At 35.2% G+C, this 20,960-nt stretch overlaps 2 protein-coding genes across 5 annotated transcripts; both read left to right on the forward strand.

Moving 5' to 3' along the window:
- Nucleotides 1–3,231, forward strand: LOC120069435 (protein NRT1/ PTR FAMILY 5.10). 2 transcript variants are annotated; one of them, XM_039021185.2, is made up of 5 exons: nucleotides 1–488; nucleotides 685–964; nucleotides 1,048–1,265; nucleotides 1,403–1,950; nucleotides 2,131–3,231. In XM_039021185.2, exons 2-5 carry the CDS (start codon nucleotides 856–858, stop codon nucleotides 2,945–2,947), a joined length of 1,692 nt encoding a protein of 563 aa, XP_038877113.1. In that variant the 5' UTR covers nucleotides 1–488; nucleotides 685–855; the 3' UTR covers nucleotides 2,948–3,231. The 2 variants fall into 2 exon arrangements, with proteins under 2 accessions (XP_038877113.1, XP_038877115.1); XM_039021187.2 differs by having other exon boundaries at nucleotides 740–964.
- Nucleotides 3,232–12,138: 8,907 nt separating this feature from the next.
- Nucleotides 12,139–20,759, forward strand: ACD5 (Diacylglycerol kinase family protein). 3 transcript variants are annotated; one of them, XM_039021206.2, is made up of 13 exons: nucleotides 12,272–12,631; nucleotides 13,202–13,357; nucleotides 13,451–13,618; nucleotides 13,892–13,984; nucleotides 14,102–14,194; nucleotides 14,702–14,915; nucleotides 15,329–15,355; nucleotides 15,488–15,584; nucleotides 18,243–18,392; nucleotides 19,093–19,194; nucleotides 19,420–19,737; nucleotides 19,887–19,953; nucleotides 20,394–20,759. In XM_039021206.2, the coding sequence occupies exons 1-13, from the start codon at nucleotides 12,467–12,469 to the stop codon at nucleotides 20,529–20,531; spliced, it is 1,788 nt and encodes a 595-aa protein (XP_038877134.1). In that variant the 5' UTR covers nucleotides 12,272–12,466; the 3' UTR covers nucleotides 20,532–20,759. The 3 variants fall into 3 exon arrangements, with proteins under 3 accessions (XP_038877138.1, XP_038877137.1, XP_038877134.1); XM_039021210.2 differs by lacking the exon at nucleotides 15,329–15,355 and having other exon boundaries at nucleotides 12,139–12,631; nucleotides 14,702–14,810; XM_039021209.2 differs by lacking the exon at nucleotides 15,329–15,355 and having other exon boundaries at nucleotides 12,222–12,631.
- The last annotated feature ends 201 nt before the right edge of the window (nucleotides 20,760–20,960 follow it).

A 20,960-nucleotide genomic window follows, 5' to 3' on the forward strand; every position in this document is an offset into this window, starting at 1 on the left:
GTCTGAATTATTGTTTCATTTTTTTAATTTGAAATATTTTGGAGAGATCCGTGACCATGATCATCCACTTCTGATCTCTTACTCTCTCCGTCCCTCTCTTTTCCGTGCACCAGCCGCCGCTCCCATTCACCGTGCTCTCTTCCAGCCGCCGCCCCTGCCGATTTCTTCTCCGGCGCATTGCCTTTCAGCTAGGCTCAAGGGCGGCGGTGCTACACGAGCTCACAACAGTGACGACAGAAGCCGGCGGCTTTCACCCCTGAACTGCAACGGCGAGGCTTTTCTTGGCTGATTATCGACTTTCGGCTGTGATCCACACCACTTTTGGTCTCGAATCAGTTTGTCAAAAACTTGAAGAGGACAGAACGTAGAAATCGAACTTATTCGATAACCAACCAGACTACATTTTATGCTGTTTGGCGTCTTTCAGTAGATTCGGAGAAGTTTCATACCAATTCAAACACCTTCCAGCAGCAATTCATGTCAATTTGGTAAGATTTGGATGGTAAAGTTATATTTAAACCCTTTCAATCTCGACTAAAGTATGTTAGATCATTCTTTAACCTCTGGAAAGTCTCTGTTTGCATTTTTGGACCTTTTGTTAGGCCAAGAGATACCGTAGAACGATACATTTTTTGTTCTGTCTTGTGATAGCTATAGAAATTCCTGAGCTCATTATCGATTTAGGTTTTGCCAATAACATTGGATGAATGGTCTGATGATGCGATTGATGCAATGATAGAGATTGGAGGAAATGGTTTTGCTAATGCAATTATATGAGATTTTTAAGTGCTAGCCACGAGGAGTGTTCAAAGTTCATTTAGTAAGATTCTTACTTGCAAGCCTTTATAAATAATAATGGAAGCGCTTCTATTGGATGAGACGGTGGAGGGCGCAGTTGATTACAATGGCCACCCAGTCTGCAGATCCAATTCTGGCGGCTGGAGATCCGCCGCCCTCATTATAGGTAAATCATCATTAGCCCCTTCTCTTTATCCTCTTTCTTCTTTTTCCCTATCCAATTTTTGTATCCTCTCTAATCGTGATCAGGAGTGGAGGTTGCCGAAAGATTTGCCTACTATGGAGTTTCCTCCAACTTGATTAACTTCTTGACGGACCAGCTCCAGCAGTCAACGGCCACTGCAGCTAAAAATGTCAATGCCTGGTCTGGTACCGCCTCCTTGCTACCTTTACTCGGCGCCTTTCTGGCTGATTCCTTCCTTGGACGATACCGTACTATTGTTCTTTCCTCTGCCCTCTACATTCTGGTTCCTCCACTACCTTATTCTCTTATTTTGTTTGCTTTTCTTTTTCCATTCTCAGCTATAAAATTTTACAAGACTATGCATGTCTAGGGATATGGTGATTCAGGATTATTTTTCCTTTTGTTGTCTCTGGAATTTAGGGCCTTGGGTTGTTGACCATGTCTGCAATGTTACCTTCTCCCAGCATTTCTGCCTGCCAACAGACTGACAAATCCCTACCATGTTCCCCAAATCTTGTCCGAGTAATATTGTTTTTCTTCTCCTTATATTTGGTGGCATTGTCTCAAGGGGGACACAAGCCTTGCGTCCAAGCTTTTGGAGCTGACCAATTTGATGGACAACATCCAAAAGAGAGCAAAGCTAAAAGCTCTTTCTTCAATTGGTGGTACTTCGGTATATCATTGGCCACTTTTCCAACTGTTTGTATCTTGAGCTATGTGCAAGATAACCTCAGCTGGAGTCTTGGGTTTGGAATTCCTTGTATTGCTATGGTTTTTGCACTTGTAATCTTCTTGCTTGGAACTAGGACATACAGGTTCAGTAGCAGAGGAGATGAGGAAAACCCATTTGTAAGAATTGGACGGGTGTTTATCATTGCTGTAAGAAATTGGCGAGTAAATTCTTCAGAAATAGCTCGTGAAGAGGAAATCCGTGGCCTTTTACCGCATCATAACTCTAAACAATTCAGGTAAATCAGAGGTCTAAAAGAAGGGTAAAACGTATGCTTTGTTTGTTACCATTAGATTATATCTGTTCTCGTCAGAAATGTAGTCCTGAGGTGGATATAATATGTAATTGCCTTAGAATCCATTTTAATTTGTATGTATTATTGTAACCATTTTCCTTACTGGATTCTATAATTTCTTAGGTTTCTCAACAAAGCTTTGATTGTACCTGATAGTTCGAAGGAAGACAGTCACGTATGTAGCATCAGTGAAGTTGAGGAAGCAAAAGCAGTACTGAGGCTTGTTCCGATATGGCTGACATGCTTAGCATATGCTGTTGTATTCTCTCAGTCATCAACTTTCTTTACAAAACAAGGAGTCACCATGGACAGATCATTAATTCTTGGATTTAAAGTACCAGCTGCTTCACTTCAATCTTTTATCAGTGTGGCCATTGTCACTTCCCTCCCGATATACGATCGTATACTCATTCCAATTGCAAGAAATTTCACTGGGAAGCCTTCTGGAATTACAATGCTACAAAGAATTGGATTTGGGATGCTATTATCTGTTATTTCCATGGTCATTGCTGCATTAGTGGAGATAAAAAGGCTCAAAACAGCTCAAGAATATGGTTTGGTTGACCTGCCGAAGGCGACTGTTCCTTTGAGTATATGGTGGCTGGTTCCTCAATATGTATTATTTGGAGTTGCCGATGCTTTCACCATGGTTGGCTTGCAGGAGTTTTTCTATGACCAGGTTCCGAGTGGATTAAGAAGCATTGGTCTCTCCTTGTACTTGAGTATTTTTGGCATTGGCAACTTTTTAAGCAGCTTTCTCATCTCTGTCATTGAAAAATTAACCAGTGGGGATGGCAAACAAAGCTGGCTTGACAGCAATCTCAACAAAGCTCATCTTGATTACTTCTACTGGTTGCTTGTTGGGCTTAGTGCTATTGGGTTGGCTGCCTTCCTGTGTTCTGCAAGAACTTACATCTATAACAAGGCAAACACCACGTGAGCATAATTTCATGGGGAGCATTGTAATTTAAAGCTATGGTACGTATGTACTGACATTCAAAGGTTTGAAACTTAACTTCATTTTTGGAGAATTCTATTTTTAGAGTCATCTTGATACTTACTTGTTTAGAAGTCTTTCCCATGCTTTGTTGGAACAAGAAATTACATCCATGATAAGAAAATACCACATGAACTCCACCATCTAGGAGATTTGTAATTTAAAACTATGGGATTATTGGATATTCATGTCATATAGCAAAATCTATCTGAGTGAATTTGTTCTCATCACTTATCTCCAAATTCTCTATTAGAAAAAAAGAATTTGGAGATTGTGTCATTTCCACGTTTTCTCTCTTGTTTTTGGGAAACGAGTGGTTGGTGCCGGAATTAGCTTTTTGTATCTCTAGCTAGTTATGTGTCTGTGTTTTTCTTCATCTTTAGTGGATTCGGCTAAAGATCTTGAAGAGTTGCTTGAGGACTGAAAGAAGTTAAGTTTGTCCACGATTGAGCATGTTATTATTTAGTGTGTTAGGGCTAAAGTGTTTTGGAAGGTTTTATGTCCTTATTCTTGGAAGATGTTCACTAAGAAACAAGTGTGTGAGGATAAATGGTTAGATATTTTTAATTTCTTGTCTTTAAATGAGTTGTGTCGATGCAATGGTCTATTTGGGAGATAGGAATTAGGAATAAAAGTTTAAGAAGAGTATTCATAATCCCACCGTTCCAATAAGGTGATTGGGTCCATGTCTTCTCTTGGAGGGATAGTCCTTCGGGAGCTCTATTTTGTTCATGTTAGTTGGATGATTCAATTGGGGATGCTTCCTGTTGCCCCAATGTGGAGGTCACATGCCATGAAGTTTGTTAAATCATCGACGATGATTTAGTATGATACCAAAACAGGTTCTACTAGTTGCTCGTTAGGCCTAGTTCACCTATCAGCTTAAGCTTTTGGATCAAAACATGGTTATTGGTTTATCAACTATGAATCTTTTTGCAGCCATGCATAGTTTCTCCATAACATGTTTTTGTCTCTGATTTGTGGTGAAGCTATAGCTGTTTCTGAAGGTATACAGTTGGCTGAAAGGTATGTTTTTAAGAGGATTAAGGTTTATTCTGACTCTTCTTTTGTTGTTCACTTGTTGAAAAGGTACTCTTGAAATGCATTGTGAGATATCTATTTACGTCGTCGTTATTTTTCATTTCATGTTTTCAATGAGGTGGTGTTAATCCACATTTCTCGTGAATGGTAATAGTACCGCTCACTGTCTAGCTCAGAAGAGTTTGTCCAAGTCTACTTTTTTGTGGATTCAGGAAACCTCCTAACTGGTTATTTCAGTTGTATTTAAAGGATATTTCTTATCTTGTAACCCAACAGGCATCTTTAGCTTGATCTATGAATTTTTTGTTTTAAGGAGGATATATTAATGGTTGGGTTATTTTTAAGGAGGTTAAGTAGTCCGTGTTTGTTTTGAGATCAATTTTTTTCCCATATGAAGGAGGTTATATTATATTATGGAAAGATAAAAGTAAACAAATTTGTAATGTTACCAACTAAAATTAAAAGGTAATTTCTCAAACAAAATTATTAAAAGGAATTAATGGAGATCCGATTATGGGTTTTTTAAAAAAGCATCAAGTCTCTTTCTTTTTCTCCCTTTTGTATGGGTAAGATTTTACTTTTTATATATATATATTATCATATGTAGAGTGGGGAAATCAAAGTTGATAGTATAAGTTTTATATCGGATTGAGTTATGCTACAACTATATATATATTTTTAGAGTATTGTTCCACCATTTTTTTTTAATCTCAAATATGCTTATTAATTATATATTTAATAATTTAAACTCACCCAACTTGAATTTGGCTGAAAAATATAAAGAAAGAGAGATGATGGAGAGGAAGGAGAGAGAACAAAAGAGAGAAGAAGAGAAGTGGGAGAAAAAGTAGGGAGGGAACAATTTAAGAATATATATTTCTTTTCCACCTATCCTTGTTATTTATTGGTTTAATTAGTACATGAACTATTTAAACTTATTCATGAAAACTAAGAGACCACATAACTAATCTAGTCAAATTATTTCTCTACTTTGGCACGATGTGTGTATTGTGTGTATATTTATTATGACTCTCTTTTGATAATAGAAAATAGATCTACTTTTATATAAATAATAATCTTAAATATTATTTTAGTCACATACTTTTAAAAATAACCACTTTGATCTCTATTTGTAAAAATTGTAACACCAAAAACCATTTAATACAAAATTATTGTTAGTTTTAAGAAATTTAATGAATTAAGTATCATGCTAAAATTTTGATGGAGATAAATAAGGGAAAAGTGAATGAGTGAACCAAAATAGTCACTATATTAAAAGTTCAGTGACCAAAATTGACGTTTCAAAAGTACAATAACTAAAATAATCAAAAGCTTAAAGTGTAATGATCAATATGAACTAAAGTTACATGGACCAAAACAATATATAAATCTAAATAATGTAACGTCAATGGTTAACTATATTACAACATTATTAGTTTTAAGTTTGAATTTCTAACTGACAAGACGAACACGATTTAGATAGTTTCAAAGCATCTAACCCATACCTCCAACTTTTTCTCAAGGATTCTAAGCAGCATCAGGGTCGAGTTTCCACCCGTTCTTCAAAGGGGAGAGACAACTGGTAAAATCCTGCCTTTATTGAAATAGCTTTTCCATTACGCTCCACATGAACAGATGACTCCTCAACTAGGTACATAGCAATCGATGCACAAATGTAGTCTATATCAGTCGGACTTCTTTGAAACACAAGCTTGTTTCTAGCCTCCAAGATTTGACATGCAATAATCACCATCTTTACTAGCTCCTAAGGGGAACTCCTCGCTAGAATCCAAAACCAAAAATTCATATTGCTCCAACTAGTCCTGTCATCACAAAAATGTCCAGATTAATGTTAAGGAAACGAGACCAAATGTCTTTGGTTACTTGACATTTTCAAATAAGGTGAGAGGAAGTTTCAGGATTCGGCCTACACATACCAAAGATCAGTAGAGTCTGAGACAAATTACACTTGAAAGGAATAAAATGATGGATAATCTTCCAACAATAAATTTTAGCCTCAGGGAGGACCTTAGCCTTTCAAAAGGCTTTCTAGCATTGATTAGAAAACCTTCCATTTGAAGGTCTAGCATCATATAAACTAGCCATTTCATGACCTAAATAGTAAGCAAATTTAAGAGAAAAATACTCCCTTTGTCTCCAAATCCCAAATAGATCTCATTGTCGTGTTATCGCCTCGGTAGCAGAATCTGAAGAATAGCTTCCACATTTAAGGGAATAAAATTGTTATGAATCAAGTCTTCATTCTCCAGACTCAACAATTAAAGAGGCCGCACAACACCCATGGAGATTAAGGTCTTGGAAGTTATGGCCACTCATGACGTTCTGGAAAGCGTCCTATCCACATCTACTTCAAATATTACGATCAAGTTAGATTGTCTTGAGATGATTCACCTCCTCAATGATAAGTCTACTAATTATTCTAAGATATCTTTTTTCATTGAGGAGATTAAATCGTCAGCATTTATTTTGAGATCAATTTCTTTTTCCCATACGAAGCACGAGCATAACTATTTGGCACATTCTCTTACGAGAAGGGCTTTGGATAAGCAAGCTTCCTCTTTTCTTTTTCCCCCACCTGAATTGGTTTGTTTCGTTAATTTCTATTGATGTAATTCTCTAGGTGGTTGTTTGTTGAATCCTTTCTCGAAAGAAAAAAAAGTTTGAATTTCTAGCCTTATGTGAAACTTCAACGTAATTTTACTAGTTAAAATATATAACACGATCCAGACGTCTAATGGAAACAAAATTAAATTTGAGACTTATGAGACTCTTTTTAAATTTTTCATTAACTAAAAAACAACTATAAAAGATTTATAGGCTAAACTTGCAATTCAACCTAAAAATAGTTTTTAATTTGCATACCATGGTGTCTGTTTTTCAAATGGTACTACTTGAGTATGGAAAAATGATTAATAAATTTAATCAAATTATAACAATCTAACTAATAGTTGATCTAATTATATGATAGGTAAAATAGATCAAAGGTTCAAATCTTCTAATCTCGACTTGTTGATTGTTGAACTAAAAAAAATATAAGAGGGCATTTAGATCGAGCAAATTGTGATGTGAATAAGGGTGGGAATGGGTAAGGTATCCTCTTGTTTGGTATAAGTTTTGAAGCTTTAGGCATGAGAATAAGCTATTCCCATGCATTTCTTATACTCATGAATGATACATATTTAAAAGTGTGGGTTTTCTTGATGTACACTCTCTTTTCTTTTAATACATGAATTTATTCTTTTATTTTATATTATTAAAATTCATTAACATATGAATATTAAATTTATAGTTTAGAAAATTATATTAAATTTTAAATTATAATATTTGAATTCAACTATTCCATAATTATAAATAAATTAATTAATTATATAATAAACGGTAAAGAATTGATGCATTAATAAACGGTAAAGAACTATTATGAAGTTGTTCTAGCTTCTCTTAATTAAATCGGGGTCATTTTGGGTGGCATGGGTGGAGGCGTATGTTTTGCGTGGGTGGTCGTTGTGGGCTGTTCTGAGTGAGGTTGGGAGGTTTTGGTGCTTGAGGGCTATCTTGCAAAGTAGAGATAGATTCAAGCATCTGGTTCGTTTGATGATTAGCGATGGACGGTCTTGTTTTGTTTTTGTTGGATTTTATGTCCTAAAACTCGTAGTTTTTAATATCATATTCTTGTTCAATAAAGATGTTATTGAAAATCTTTAGTAAATTTAAATTGTATATTCATGAATTCAATAAACTGAGATTCTGAGGCTATTAAGTTTAGTTTGAACTTTATGTAGTGACATAAATATGGATCAAGTTCAAATATATATAGCCAAAATGGTCTATAGTATATGCATAAGGTTGGGTGTCTTATTTTAGGGACACTATGGATGCGGCCCATTTTTGTAGTTAGTACAAACGATGTGATCCTAAACCGTTCATGTGGAAACATGAAAATGGGGGTATCCTATGTAAAGAGTTTACATAAGACTGAACCATGAAATAGTCACTTTTTATGTTCTAAATGTCGTTTAATGTATAAAACTGACTATTTCGTTAATTGATGACCTAGGAAACTTAATCTTAATCCTGAGCTAACTATGAACTCCTGTTCACTCGAAATTAACCTTAGATTTGCATAGGTGAGGGCAGCTCATTATCGCTGGTCCAATAAGCCTCCCATTTCAGGGGTAAGATCAGGTGGATAGCTAGGAACATAGGGTGCAAGACGGAATTCACTCCTACTCGTTATAGGGATAGTAGATAGGTTGTTCCCTTTAGTACTGAATCCAGGTCTTGAATGAAGGGTCTCACCCTCTCATTGGCCCGAGAGGGGTTCGGTTTATAGGTTGGACCTTAAACCAATTGTTCATTAGAGGATCAGTGGAACTTAAAGAATAAGATGTAGTCTCGGGGGTAAAACGGTTTTTATGACCCAATCGAGATTACAAACAATCTATGAAGGATTAGCTTACTAATCATGGTTATATCATATGGACACAAATATATCTATAGTGATGGGAGTGCAACTACGGGACTATAATGGAATGACTTGTGAGTTAACGAATGTTGATTAGCTCCATCTAAAGAGTTTAGCCAGCTAATCTCGGATCGTTGGAGCCCATGATCTATAGGTCCATTAGGTTCCCCTACTAACTCATATGGAATAAACTTAGAATGGTATGATAGAATAATTTGAAATGTTCGAATTAGGTGAAGAGAGAGTAATCGACAAGTATATGTGATATAGTGGTCGTTTTTTAGTTTAGAGATACAACTTTAATATTTAAATGTGATTTAAATATCAAGAATATGAATACATTCATATTTGGAAGCTCGGAAATAATGGAAATGATCAAAGATGTAAAAAGTCAAAGAGTGACTTTTGACTTTGAAAAGTCAAACTTTGACCGACCTTATATTCAAATGTGATTTGAATTTTGAGAAAATGAATGCAGATTCATGCTCGGGAGGTCAAAATTAGTCAACACGGAAAAAAACATAAAAAGTCAAAATGTTGACTTTTCGGTCAAATTTTGACTTTAATCAAATGACTATTTTGCCCTTTGACTAAAGTTAGTGGAAAAATCCAAACTTTTGTTGGATAATTCCACTAACAAAATAATGAGCTAGGTGTTGGCTTATAGTGAAGACATTAAACCCACTTAGATAATGGATTCTAGGTGTTGGGTTTTTATGAAGTTATTTCATGTAATTTTACATGGCCCTTTTCTATAAATATGGGTTTATCATTTTGGATTAAAAACTTTTGGAAATTTTGAAAAATTAGTTTTTAAAAATTGGGCTGAAAAAATCCAAACCTAACCAAATTTTCACTCTACCATCTCCATCTCTTTTTCTCTCTCTCGGGTTCTTCATCCATCGGATCCCACAACCTGGTTCTGAGTCCAGAGGATAGTAGGTCAGCTCTAGTGGTTGTTCGGTTCATGTTCGAGTAGAGATAGACAAGTTTCGGGAGTTTCAAAGGTAATGTTTCTAAAAAAACCCTAATTAATTAATTTAGGGTTGTATGTTTAATTTATGTGATTAGAGTAAAATTGATCCTTAATTTCGTTGCGCATGCCTACTTTTCCATCAGTTTGGTAGGATCCTTGGCTGTCGGGGGGCGCGATTTTAGATTCATACGGGTCTACGGTGGTTCATGATGCAAGGAGTAGTTTGGAAGCGCAGTTGTCGGAGTTCTTAGATGGTGAAGGAGGTTAAAGGTGGCCAACAATGTCTTGGGAGCTGCTTGAGATCTAGGGTTTTATCCAGGCAGTGGGGCCTAGGGTGAGGGGTGAAGATTATTGGGTTTGGGTGTCGGATGCTAGTGGTCGGTTTTCTATTGCTAGTGCTTGAGAGAGTATACGTCCTCGTCGTCTTAGGGTGTCTTGGGCTAGTATTTTGTGGGCTTGGTATTCCGCGTCACTTTTTCTGTGCATGGTTAGCAGTGAAGGACAAGTTGGGTACGCGGGATTGGTTGAGGAGTTGTGGTGTGTTATCAAGGGGGTGTCTTCTGTGTGGGGGAGGTGTGGAGTCACGGGATCATTTTTTTTTTAGTATGGGTTTGGGAGAGAGGTGTGGTCTAGTGTGTTGCGTCAGTTGGGTTCGACGCATCGGGTGGCTGGTTAGGATGTAGAGTTAAGTTGGTTGTGCCGAGTGGGGTTGGGTAAGGGGGTGCGTAGTAAGCTGTTACGTATTTTCTGGTGTGCGTCCATATACTACATCTGGCAGAAGCGTAATCGGTGGCTGCATGGAAGTCGACTGAGGTCGGTGTCTGTTTTCGTTCACCTTATGGTCTCTATGGTTCGTGTTTGTGCTACTTCCTAGCGGGTTGACCTTCTTGGTCTTATCTAGTGTGTACGGATGTTTTTTTCCTTTTGATCTTCACGTTGTTCTTTGTTTTGCTGTAGTCTCTAGTTTGCGGGGTTTTGGGTTTTTTCTCTACCTTTCTTCCTGGTGGTTTGCAAGTTTTTGGTTTTGATGCCATGTCTTTGCTTGTGCTTTGTTGCTTTCATGCCTTAATCCCGGGCTGTGGGATCATCCTTGTTGTTGTATAATAATATCACCTATTCTAAAAAAAAATGTTATATTTATTTTTAAATTGATTTTGATTGTTTATTAATTAATACATCATATTTATATAAATTCAGATTGATACATCAGATTATGTAATCAAGTAATTTTAATTATAAATTACTCAAATTTACAAATATTTTTAATTAATAATTTAATTAATATTATTATCTGATAGTTAAATAATTGATTTTGCATAAAACCTTGAATTGAATCTATTGTTTATCAATTAATCTATCAAAATTTTATAGAGATATCCATGATTAATTTTATATAAAATACAAAGTTAATTTGTTATCATAAAATTTTGATAACATTCCCATCTATAACCAAACATAGTCATCTTTGTTTCTCAACAATCTTATTTCCAGGATTTTTATTCCAGACATACTTAATTCTCGGACATCTTTAAAATATTGAACCAAATGGCCCCTAAAAGTCTAAAATTGGAACTCTCAAAATAATAACAATATCTAGACAAAATGGATTAATTTCATAATCTAACCACCCAACAATTTAAGAAAGAAAAAGAAAATAATAAATTATACTTTAGTCCTTAAAATTTGAAGTTTTGTGGCCAATTAGTCCTTAAGTTTTAAAATCAAATAAACAAGTTTCTAACGTGTAGAAAATGCTTGATTTTAGTCCATTAATTAACAAAAACCATTAATTATCAACATGGTCAGTTTGGAACTCATGATTTTGAGGGATTTCAATTCATAATGGATTTTAAATGAATTGCATTGTTTAGTATTAAAGGAAATGAAATGATTTTAAAATCTGAAATGATTTCAAATCCCATTTTAATTAAAAAGCTTTCCAGACTAGAATGCTCGAATTTTGTAGGATTTCATAAGATTTAAAATAAATTATTCAGACCCCGTTTGGAAACCATTTTATTTTTTTGTTTTTTGTTTTTGAAAATGAACACGAGTTCTATCTCCAAATTTCTTTTTTTGTTATCTACTTTTTGCCAATAATTTAAAAAATCAAACCAAATTTTGAGAACTAAAAAAATAGCTTTCAAAAAGTTATTTTTGTTTTGGAATTTGGTTAAATATTCAACAATTATACTTAACAAAATACAAATCATTGTAAGAAATGTTGATGAAATAGACTTAATTTTAAAAAATAAAAACTAAAAGCAAATGGTTATCAAACGGGACCTCAGTTAACCTTGTCAAATTATAGTTTTCAATTAACACAACAAAGTTAAAAGCCTATATTAGTAAATTAGTTATTTATGTACTATTAAAATACAAAATTTTAAATACATTTATTTCAAATCTTTTTGGTTTCAAATAAAATAATTAATTTAAAATCATTTTTTAGATTTCAAATCACAAAATTTAAAATCATTTCTTAAACTTCTGGGTTTAACGCTTCCTATTAATTGACGAACTGAAATAGATCATTTCTTAAAAATCCAAAAGTTGTTTATTTAATTATAAAATTTAGAGGCTAATTTGACACGAAGGGACTACAAATATAATTTATCCAAAAGAGGAAAAAATGGAAAAATCTTAATCCGTCTTCCAAGCGACGAAGCCATCCAATGTTCTGACTCGTTTAGTCGTTTCCAAAAATATGATTTTTTTTTTTTTTTTTTTTTTTTAGTTTAAATTTGGATTTTAACATTTTTCCTCCAAATTTATGAACATTTTCTAACACGTGTTGAGTCGTTTCTTCATCCTTTCAAGACCCATTGACATCCTCTGATTCTCAGCTGAAACACAACGTTCGCCTTATGACTTTTGCTTACTAAAATGGCTGATCAACCAACCACCAGCCAATTTGTGGGTTTCAGAATCAGCGCCATTTGAAGTTCATCCCTTTTCTTCAATGGAGCGGGAACAAAGCTGCTCCGCCGTGGGAGGTGAAACTCATCCAAATCATCCCCAAACGTTGATTCTGAAATCGATTTTCTTCTTGGATGGCTTCGGCGAGGTCCTCCTCACTTCCAATTCAGATGGCTTGTCTTGGGAATCCGTTGACTCCCCTGAAACTGTAATTTCTTCTTCTCTATATGGGTATCCCCAAATTTGAATTTGGCCCACGTTCTTGAATTCTTTCTTTCCTTCTTGTTTTTTTTTTATCCCCGTTCATCTTTTCACCTTTGCTTCATATGGGTCATTAGTTCTCTTATTGGGTGAAAATTATGTGTATTGGGAACAAACAATGTATCTTCATATTTGCATAATGGTATGATATTGTGCTGTCTTTTATTTTATCTTTCACCCAGAATACCTCAACCATTGAAGATATTGCCCTTTACTTATCCTTGTCTAGCTAATTTGGGGATTTCCATTGTCTTTTATAGCGCTTCTATGCCTATCTTATTCTGCTATCTTTGTTTAGTGAACTATGGAAAGTGGTGTCGATCTGTGCATAATTAGTGGACAAGGCACCAATTATCATCTCAAAGTAGATGATTTGGTTTCCACCTTGTTGAACTCAAAATATGCAAAGTGGTTTGTTCAATATGGCTTATAATGGAATGATAGTGATTTTCTTACAACTGACATAGGATGCTAATGACAAATATAATATCTACTTTTGTACAATTCAATTGGATAGGAGGGCTCACATTGCTTGGGCATTAAGCTTGTTCCTGAAGCTCCAGCAGAGGTCAAGTTTTCTGATATATATGCTGTTGAGTTTGACAACTTTGGAGTAATTCAAAAATCAAAACTTGCAGTTGCTCCAAGCTGTATATTATGTGATGAATACGAGGTTTTTCATTGCTTGTTTTTTTATTATTTCTTCATGTCCTTAGATTTTTTAATGTTAATACCTTATGCTTACTGTTTTTTGCCATTGAAACAGATGTATAGATTTACAGTGCATTGTTTCCAAAGATCAAAATCTCAGCCTGCTCAGTGGGTCCTGACTAAGTTTACATTCGGGCATGAGGACCAGCAAACATGTCAGATGTGGGTAAATCAGATTGATGCATCTTTGGTCCTTCAAGTTGGGAGACCAAAGAATCTTCTTGTAAGTTGTGGTAACCATAGACCAATTTCCATTTTGTTTGTAATCGGGTATTGACTACACAAATTTTTGAGCTTCTAGTTCTAGTTACTTCTACCAAGAAAATGATAAGATAGATCCAGGACATCATCACATCCTGCTTTAATTGGATGGGATGACAGTTTCTCATATTTGATCTGTAAAATCAAAATTTTGATCCAATCCTGTTGATTAGTTAATATAAGTGACCTTGTATTTTTTTTTTATATATTTTTTAACCTCTTTTTGACGGACTAGGTTTTTGTTAATCCAAGGAGTGGGAAAGGGATAGGAAGCAGAACCTGGGAAGCAGTGGCTCCCATATTTTTACGGGCTAAAATAAACACAAAGGTAAAACTTTGCATTAATATCTGTGATGGTATGTATGGTTATCAAATACATGCATCAATCACAATTTGATCTTATCTTTCCATTTCCTGATGGTAGAAAGTAATTGCCCGATTTCAGGTGATTGTGACCGAAAGGGCAAATCATGCATTTGATGTAATGGCATCTACTGCAAACAAGGACCTTAAAATGTATGATGGTATTGTTGCTGTTGTAAGTAAGAGATCTCTGCATTTTTAATTTTTACCTCCAAGATGGATAAATCATGTCAAGCTATATTATTGTGGAGCAATTAGTCAATCATAAGTATTGTTCGTTTTCAACCCTCCATTTCTCCTATAAAGGTGGCATTGGCCCAGAAGTTTTTTCTTATTAATAATTGATTTCCCAGTAAAAAGAATTTGCATCTTATTAAATTCAACGCTGAATTTGATCATTAGTTTTGTTTGGGAACATGATACTGCTTATTTTTCTATTTTTAGAGGCATAGAGTATTACATAATGTGAAACCTAGAAGCTTGCCTGTTGGTGCTCCAACTTGGTTGTCATAACATTGTGGCTAAATACCTGATATTTAATTATTCTTATTTTGCTTTAATTGTTTATATTTCAGTTTTACCTAAATAACTGATATTTCCTCCGAAAGATTTTGCAAGTTCCTGCGCTTTCTGTTTCTCTCTGTCTGTGCCTCTATCTTATTTATGCTGCATTTTTCCCTAGGGTGGAGATGGTTTCTTCAATGAGATCCTCAATGGTTTTCTTTTGTCGAGGCATTTGGCACATTACCCACCTACACCTTCTGATATCATAGATTTCCCACAGGCTGAAGGTAACTATCCTAATGAAGCGATAACTGAAATTGACAATGGAAGTGAAGATCAGGCACCACTCCTATCAAGTGCTAAATATGGTGGATTAGGACTCTCAACTTCTCGTATGTACTTTGGAAAACATTTATTTTCAAATGAAAATCATAGGCCCATTTGATAATGTTTTTGTTTTTAGAATTTATGCTTATTTACTAACCTGTATAAAATTGTTTTCAAAATCAGCTAAATCTTAAAAAAGGGAAAGAACAAAGGAAAGAAAAAAGAAAAGAAAAGAAAAATAGCTTTCACTTTTCACTAACCTGTTCTTGGTTTATTTAAATTTGGCTAAGATTCCAAAAGTGTTTTGGAAAGTGAAAACCAACAAGGCGAGTATATATAGGTATAGATAGTTTTTATAAGCTTAATTTCTAAAAACAATAAACTATAAACAAAATCATTGCCAAATGAGGCCTTAATTATCTAGTTTTTTGGTTATAGGTAGTTCACTGATGTATAATTGGATATATCTAAAATTCAGGGAGTAAAGATGGTTCTTGGGACACAGGTTAGAATATTTCACACTGTTAGAGGTGAAGCCAATGTATTATAATGGCTATATTCAATCCTCACCTGTCCCCTGGTTCTTTGCTCCTCAACTGATGTCACTGAGTTGTAACACTTTTCAATCTTCTTACAGGGAACTCAACAGATCATGATTCTGAAATTTCACCATTTGATACATGGTTTAGATTTGGAATCATTCCTGCGGGTTCAACAGATGCTATTGTGATGTGGTACCTTTTCTTCTCTTGCAACTCATGTCCACATCAACTTGTATTTAATTGTCCAATATCAACTTCGAGTTTGAAAATCTTTAATATTTAAGGAGTTAGATTAAAAATTCTAGCGAATATTTTTGCTTCTATATCATGTAGTCTTTCTAGTGACTCTTGTAACTACAATCTGTTAGGTATCTACTCCACTTGCACTCAAGTAAAACCCAACAAGGGATAGAGAAAAATAGGGAAGACGATCCCTGTTTCGATGATATATTCAAATATGAATTCCACCACTAGTTTACAATGATATCAAAGTTGCTAAGCCAAAATAACACAAAGAAACAACAATGGGAAACAGAAAAGATAAAACAGTCACGAAATACTCCAGCACTTTCGAGAGAGCTGAAATTCCTCTGCTATATAATATTTCAGCCTTCAGCCAAATTTTTCTCTGCCTCACCATGAAAACCCAAAACCTTTCATAAACCCTCCAAGTGGTTCTCACCTGCAATGGAACCCTTTTTGTCGTTTGGTTACCCATTTGCCCCTTATGCATTTCCTTTATTACCCCTCAAAGCATATGTATAGAGGATTGGGGGTCTCACAATACCCCTTGTTTCGAGATTCACCTTGTCCTCAAGGTGAAAGTAAGAAAAATGTTCCTTTATAAAGTCAATGGGTTCCGAAGTAGCCTCACTAGCAGGTTGATTCATCCATTTTACTAACGATTCATTCATTGCTAACTCCATGTTCCATCTTGCCCACAAAACAGATCCAGGCTTCACTTGTAGATCGGAATTGTCAGGAAGGTCGGGGGGATGCTCTTGGACTAAATATTTACTTCCCACCAACTTCTCCAACTGGGACACATGAAAAACATTGTGGATTGAGGTGTTCGAATGTAACTGCAGCCAGTATGCCACTTCCACAATGTGTTCTGATAACTTTTATGGCCCATAAAACTTGGGAGATAACTTTTCACATCTCTTCTTAGCTGACGAATGTTGTCGGTTAAGGCCTAAGCGTCAAAAACACCTTATCTCCCACCTCTAAGACCAACTCCCTTTGATTCTGATCTGCCACTTTCTTAAGGAGCTACCAAGGCTTCATTCCTAGCCATTAATTGTTGTCAATCACATTGTTAGATGTTTTCTTTTCCTCGTAGGAAGCAAAAGAAGTGGTTTTCGGCCATAGTCGATGTTGAAAGGGGTGGTGTTAATAGAGATGTGGAAGGTGGTATTATACTAGTATTCAACCCAAGGGATCCACGTGCTCCATTGTTTAGGACCTTAGGTTGCTCGTTGCAAAAACAATGCAGGTATGTCTCTAAGCACTGGTTCACTAGCTTTGTTTGTCCATCGGTTTGAGGATGAAAAGTCGGGCTTCTTTTCAATACTGTGCCTTGAACGAAAAACAACTCACTCCAAAAGTTAGAAATATTTTGTCTCAATCTGACATAATCGACTTAGGTACCCTGTGTATAATCTAATGACCTCCTTAATGAAGGACTCTGCCACTTGTTTACCTGAATAGGGATGACAGCGAAGAATAAAATGCACATATTTATTGAGTCAATCAACTACCACCATTATTGAATCACTCCCCAATGATTTAGGCAAACCTTCCACAAAGTACATGGAGATTTCTTCCCATATTTGATCAGGAAGGAGCAACCATACTGCAGACAACAACTCAGTTTTACTTCTTTGACAAATCAAACTGCTCTCCACATAAGCTTTGACATTGGATTTCATTCCTTTCCAATACAGCTGACTCATGATTCTTTTGTAGGTTCTTGAGAACCCTGAGTGCCCTCCCAAGACTAAATCATGGAAAGTGTGCAACAAGAAGATGACTTAGTTAAGACTAACCTGTCCTTGTAGAACAATTTTCCTTCGTGTAGCTGAAATTTAGGCACCCCCTTGGGAACTATCTCCAGTCGGGCAATGCTACATTGTAGCTGCCAATCGGTGTAACAAACATTTTCCTTGGCATTTCGTTTTGAATCTGCTCGTGTCAGGACTTCTCTGCGGTGTTCTCTTTCTCAACACTTTAGTAGTTTACTTGATATATTTTTTGTTTGGGATGCTTTTGTCGTTCCTTTATAATTTTGATTTATTGTTCTATTTTGTCTCTCGTTTCTGAAGTTCGTATCTTTTGAGCTAGTTTTTTTTTTCATTTTTTCGACAAAAAGTTCCATTTCTTGTAATTAAAAAAGAAAAAAAAAAGTAATAAATAAATAGAAGAAGAAGCAGAAGAAGGAAAGACTTAGGGTTTAGGGTTCTCATTCGTCAATAAAAAATTTTTGTTTCTTGTTATAATATTCTGGTCATGAAAGATCTATCTCTATCAACCTGATGCCCCTATACCTTTGCTTGGTATTGAGGCACCACCTTCTGGTTTGTGTTCCTGAACTAGACGCCATGTTTTGTTTTGTTTTGTTTTTTTGTTTTTTTGTTTTTTTGTTTTTTTTTTGTTTTTTTTTGTTTTTTTTTTTTTTTGAGTTGACTCAAAGCAGATTGCAAAACAAATGAATTGGGAGATTTAATTTATTCACGGTAAAAGTATTACAACTTGTGGTAGAAAATTTTACTTACTGTTTTCTACTGGAGCCAATTGCATTCATCATTAATCATCTTTTTGATCAGTTCTGAGGCTGTCCTATCCTTGCAGTTCTACTGGATGTCGAGATCCTATTACTTCAACCTTGCAAATTGTCTTGGGTAAAAGAGTCCACCTTGATATTGCTCAAGTAGTTAGGTGGAAAAAGACTCCAACATCAAACTTTGATCCTTATGTACGCTATGCGGCTTCTTTTGCTGGGTACTTTCTCATTTTTGTTGCGTAATACTTCAAATAGGATGATAATTAAGCTTTCATTGGAATAGTTTTTCTTTTTCGCAACTCTATCCAATCTTTACTTCTGGTTTGTTATCTTCCAGGAAGTTGATTTGTTGTGTGCATAGACTTGCAGTGTGTAGGAAGTTGGTTGCAATCATAATGGCTTTAAAGAACGTATTTTCTTCTTGCAAGAACAATACACAAGCTATATGTCTACTGTTTATTGATTCAAAAGAAGCATATGTACATATGGCTTATTTTAGTTGCAGTAGCAAATCTTCAAATGGAAACTTGAGTTGGCATGCAATACATTCTGAAAGAAAATCATGGTCTATCTAATTCATGCACATGTCGCAGGAGTTCTCTTTTCCGTCTAGTTTCTCTCTAAGAAATTATTTAGGTTCGACTTTTATCGAACGTTCGGAAATAATTAGTATTCTGATTGGTGGGAAAGACACGGTCATACCTCTTGTCTGTCTGTGCTACAATTTATATAATCAAAAGTTTCTCTACTTTTTCCCTATTAAGAATCAACGTGCAATTCTGAACTATGAAAGCATTAATTTGGTTGTTTGGTGGCACAACTTTCTTGATAAGCACAATCTCTCAGCCACTGCTTGTTGACATACTTTGTTGAGCTTTTGGAAGCTTCCCTCTAAATTTTTGCATTTTTTATTTTCAGTTATGGATTTTATGGAGATGTCATTACAGAGAGTGAAAAATTACGCTGGATGGGGCCTAGACGTTATGATTATGCCGGCACAAGAGTGTTCTTGAGGCATAGGTATCTCCAGTCAGATTTACTTGAAAAACATCCAAAGTTCTTTTGAACTCGGTTATTGAACTTATGCTTTTTGCATTTCATACTGAATAAACCCGTGGCTTCTTTTTTTGGTTGATGCGTCATGGAAACTTTCTTGTTGAGGGTATACGTATGCCTCTTATAATTTAATGTTATGCTGATTAGTTTACATGTTCTCATTTATAATAAAACTTTACTTTTTTACAGTTCATACGAAGCAGAGGTAGCCTATGTTGATATAAAGTCGGAAGACACTAATACAAATGGGAAAAGAGTGCTCTGTCGTCGCAATTGTAGTATTTGTAACACAAAGCCACACTTAAAGCATTCTCACACTGGCTCGCGTTCACGTCAGGATGAAACGAGATGGTTGAAATCCAAGGGACGTTTCCTAAGTATTGGTGCTGCTGTAATCTCTTGTCGTAATGAAAAAGCACCAGATGGCTTAGTGGCTGATGCTCACCTTTCAGACGGCTTCCTGCATCTGATATTGATCAGAGACTGCCACCACGCTCTCTATCTTTGGTAAAACAATCTCTATCCATTGTGTCGTTTCAGCTTTTTCTGCCACATTTATTAGTCTCCATTGGATTCGTCAAGTTCCTTCTGTTTTTTGTTTGGGGACTTTTCATTCTCCTGAAAGCCTTTAGTTTGTTTTAAATGGATATGAATAGGCACCTTACCCAGCTGGCCAGAAAAGGTGGAAAACCAATGGATTTCAAGTTTGTGGAACATCACAAGGTATGTTTAGTGCAGTATCCTCCTTTTCAACTCTGGTTAAATAACAAACGTAGTTCGAACTATTTGACAGCGGTGTCTATTTAGTACCTTTATTTTAAAGTTTAATTTAAGTTTTTAACTTTGAATTATAATTTATGTAGTTTTTGCTGCCAATGTTAATAACTAGATTATGACATAACATGTTTATTAGATAAATATTGTCTGGTTTATTTCAATGTATCGACAAACACGAAAACAAAGTCAACAATTAGGCAAATTGATATACTGCTTTTAAAAAGAACGACTATATCTGATGTTTGTTCAACAGACATGTCATATCATCATTTAGCACAAATTTAAAAATGTATTGGACACTTTTTAAAGTTTACGGACGGAGTATAAGCATCAAAGCCAGTTTCTTTCGTGGTCTGTTTCTCTAATTTCTGCTGCATTGCGCACAGACTACAGCTTTTACATTCACTTCATTTGGTGATCAAAGTGTTTGGAATTTGGATGGGGAGCTACTTGAAGCACACCAGCTTTCAGCGCAAGTATTTCGTGGCCTTATTAGCTTATTTGCTTCTGGCCCTGAAGTTTGAATGAGGTATTCATATACAAATAGGCTTCCTTCTAAATATTTGTTCGAGTCCTTTCAGGTTTAGAAAATGAAAAGAATGGTTCCATTTACGGTCAGGGTTGAATGAAATGTACGATCGTTTGGGAATCTGAAAAGGATGCGACTGTTTGAATGTATAATCTGTACTATTTCAAACCTGTTTATAACATTTTTGCATTTCGTTTCAATAGTTAATACTTATTTGATAACATTCTTGTTTGTTTTATAATCTACCTAAATTGAAACATAGTAATTATCAAACGATGATTAAAAAAAAAAAAACAATTAGGGGTGAATACTAAAACCGACCAAAATGAAATAATTGACAAAACCACATTGAATCTAATTGAAAAATTTAGGCTTTAAGTCTAGAGACATTACTTCTATCACTAAATTTCTTTCTTAGTAATCT

Source organism: Benincasa hispida, chromosome 12 (genome assembly GCF_027475165.1).
Source record: "Benincasa hispida cultivar pf3 chromosome 12, pf3_genome.v1.1, whole genome shotgun sequence".
NCBI classification, from domain to species: Eukaryota; Viridiplantae; Streptophyta; class Magnoliopsida; order Cucurbitales; family Cucurbitaceae; genus Benincasa; species Benincasa hispida.

Bases quoted from the DNA above. Each gene is read 5' to 3' on its own strand.
- LOC120069435 (XM_039021185.2), top strand. From the start codon at position 856: ATGGAAGCGCTTCTATTGGATGAGACGGTGGAGGGCGCAGTTGATTAC. The intron at 965-1,047 runs GTAAATCATCAT...AATCGTGATCAG, and splicing joins ATCCGCCGCCCTCATTATAG to GAGTGGAGGTTGCCGAAAGA. The intron at 1,266-1,402 runs GTTCCTCCACTA...TCTGGAATTTAG, and splicing joins CCTCTGCCCTCTACATTCTG to GGCCTTGGGTTGTTGACCAT.
- ACD5 (XM_039021206.2), top strand. From the start codon at position 12,467: ATGGAGCGGGAACAAAGCTGCTCCGCCGTGGGAGGTGAAACTCATCCA. The intron at 13,358-13,450 runs GTTTTTCATTGC...CCATTGAAACAG, and splicing joins TATTATGTGATGAATACGAG to ATGTATAGATTTACAGTGCA. The intron at 19,738-19,886 runs GTAAAACAATCT...GGATATGAATAG, and splicing joins CACCACGCTCTCTATCTTTG to GCACCTTACCCAGCTGGCCA.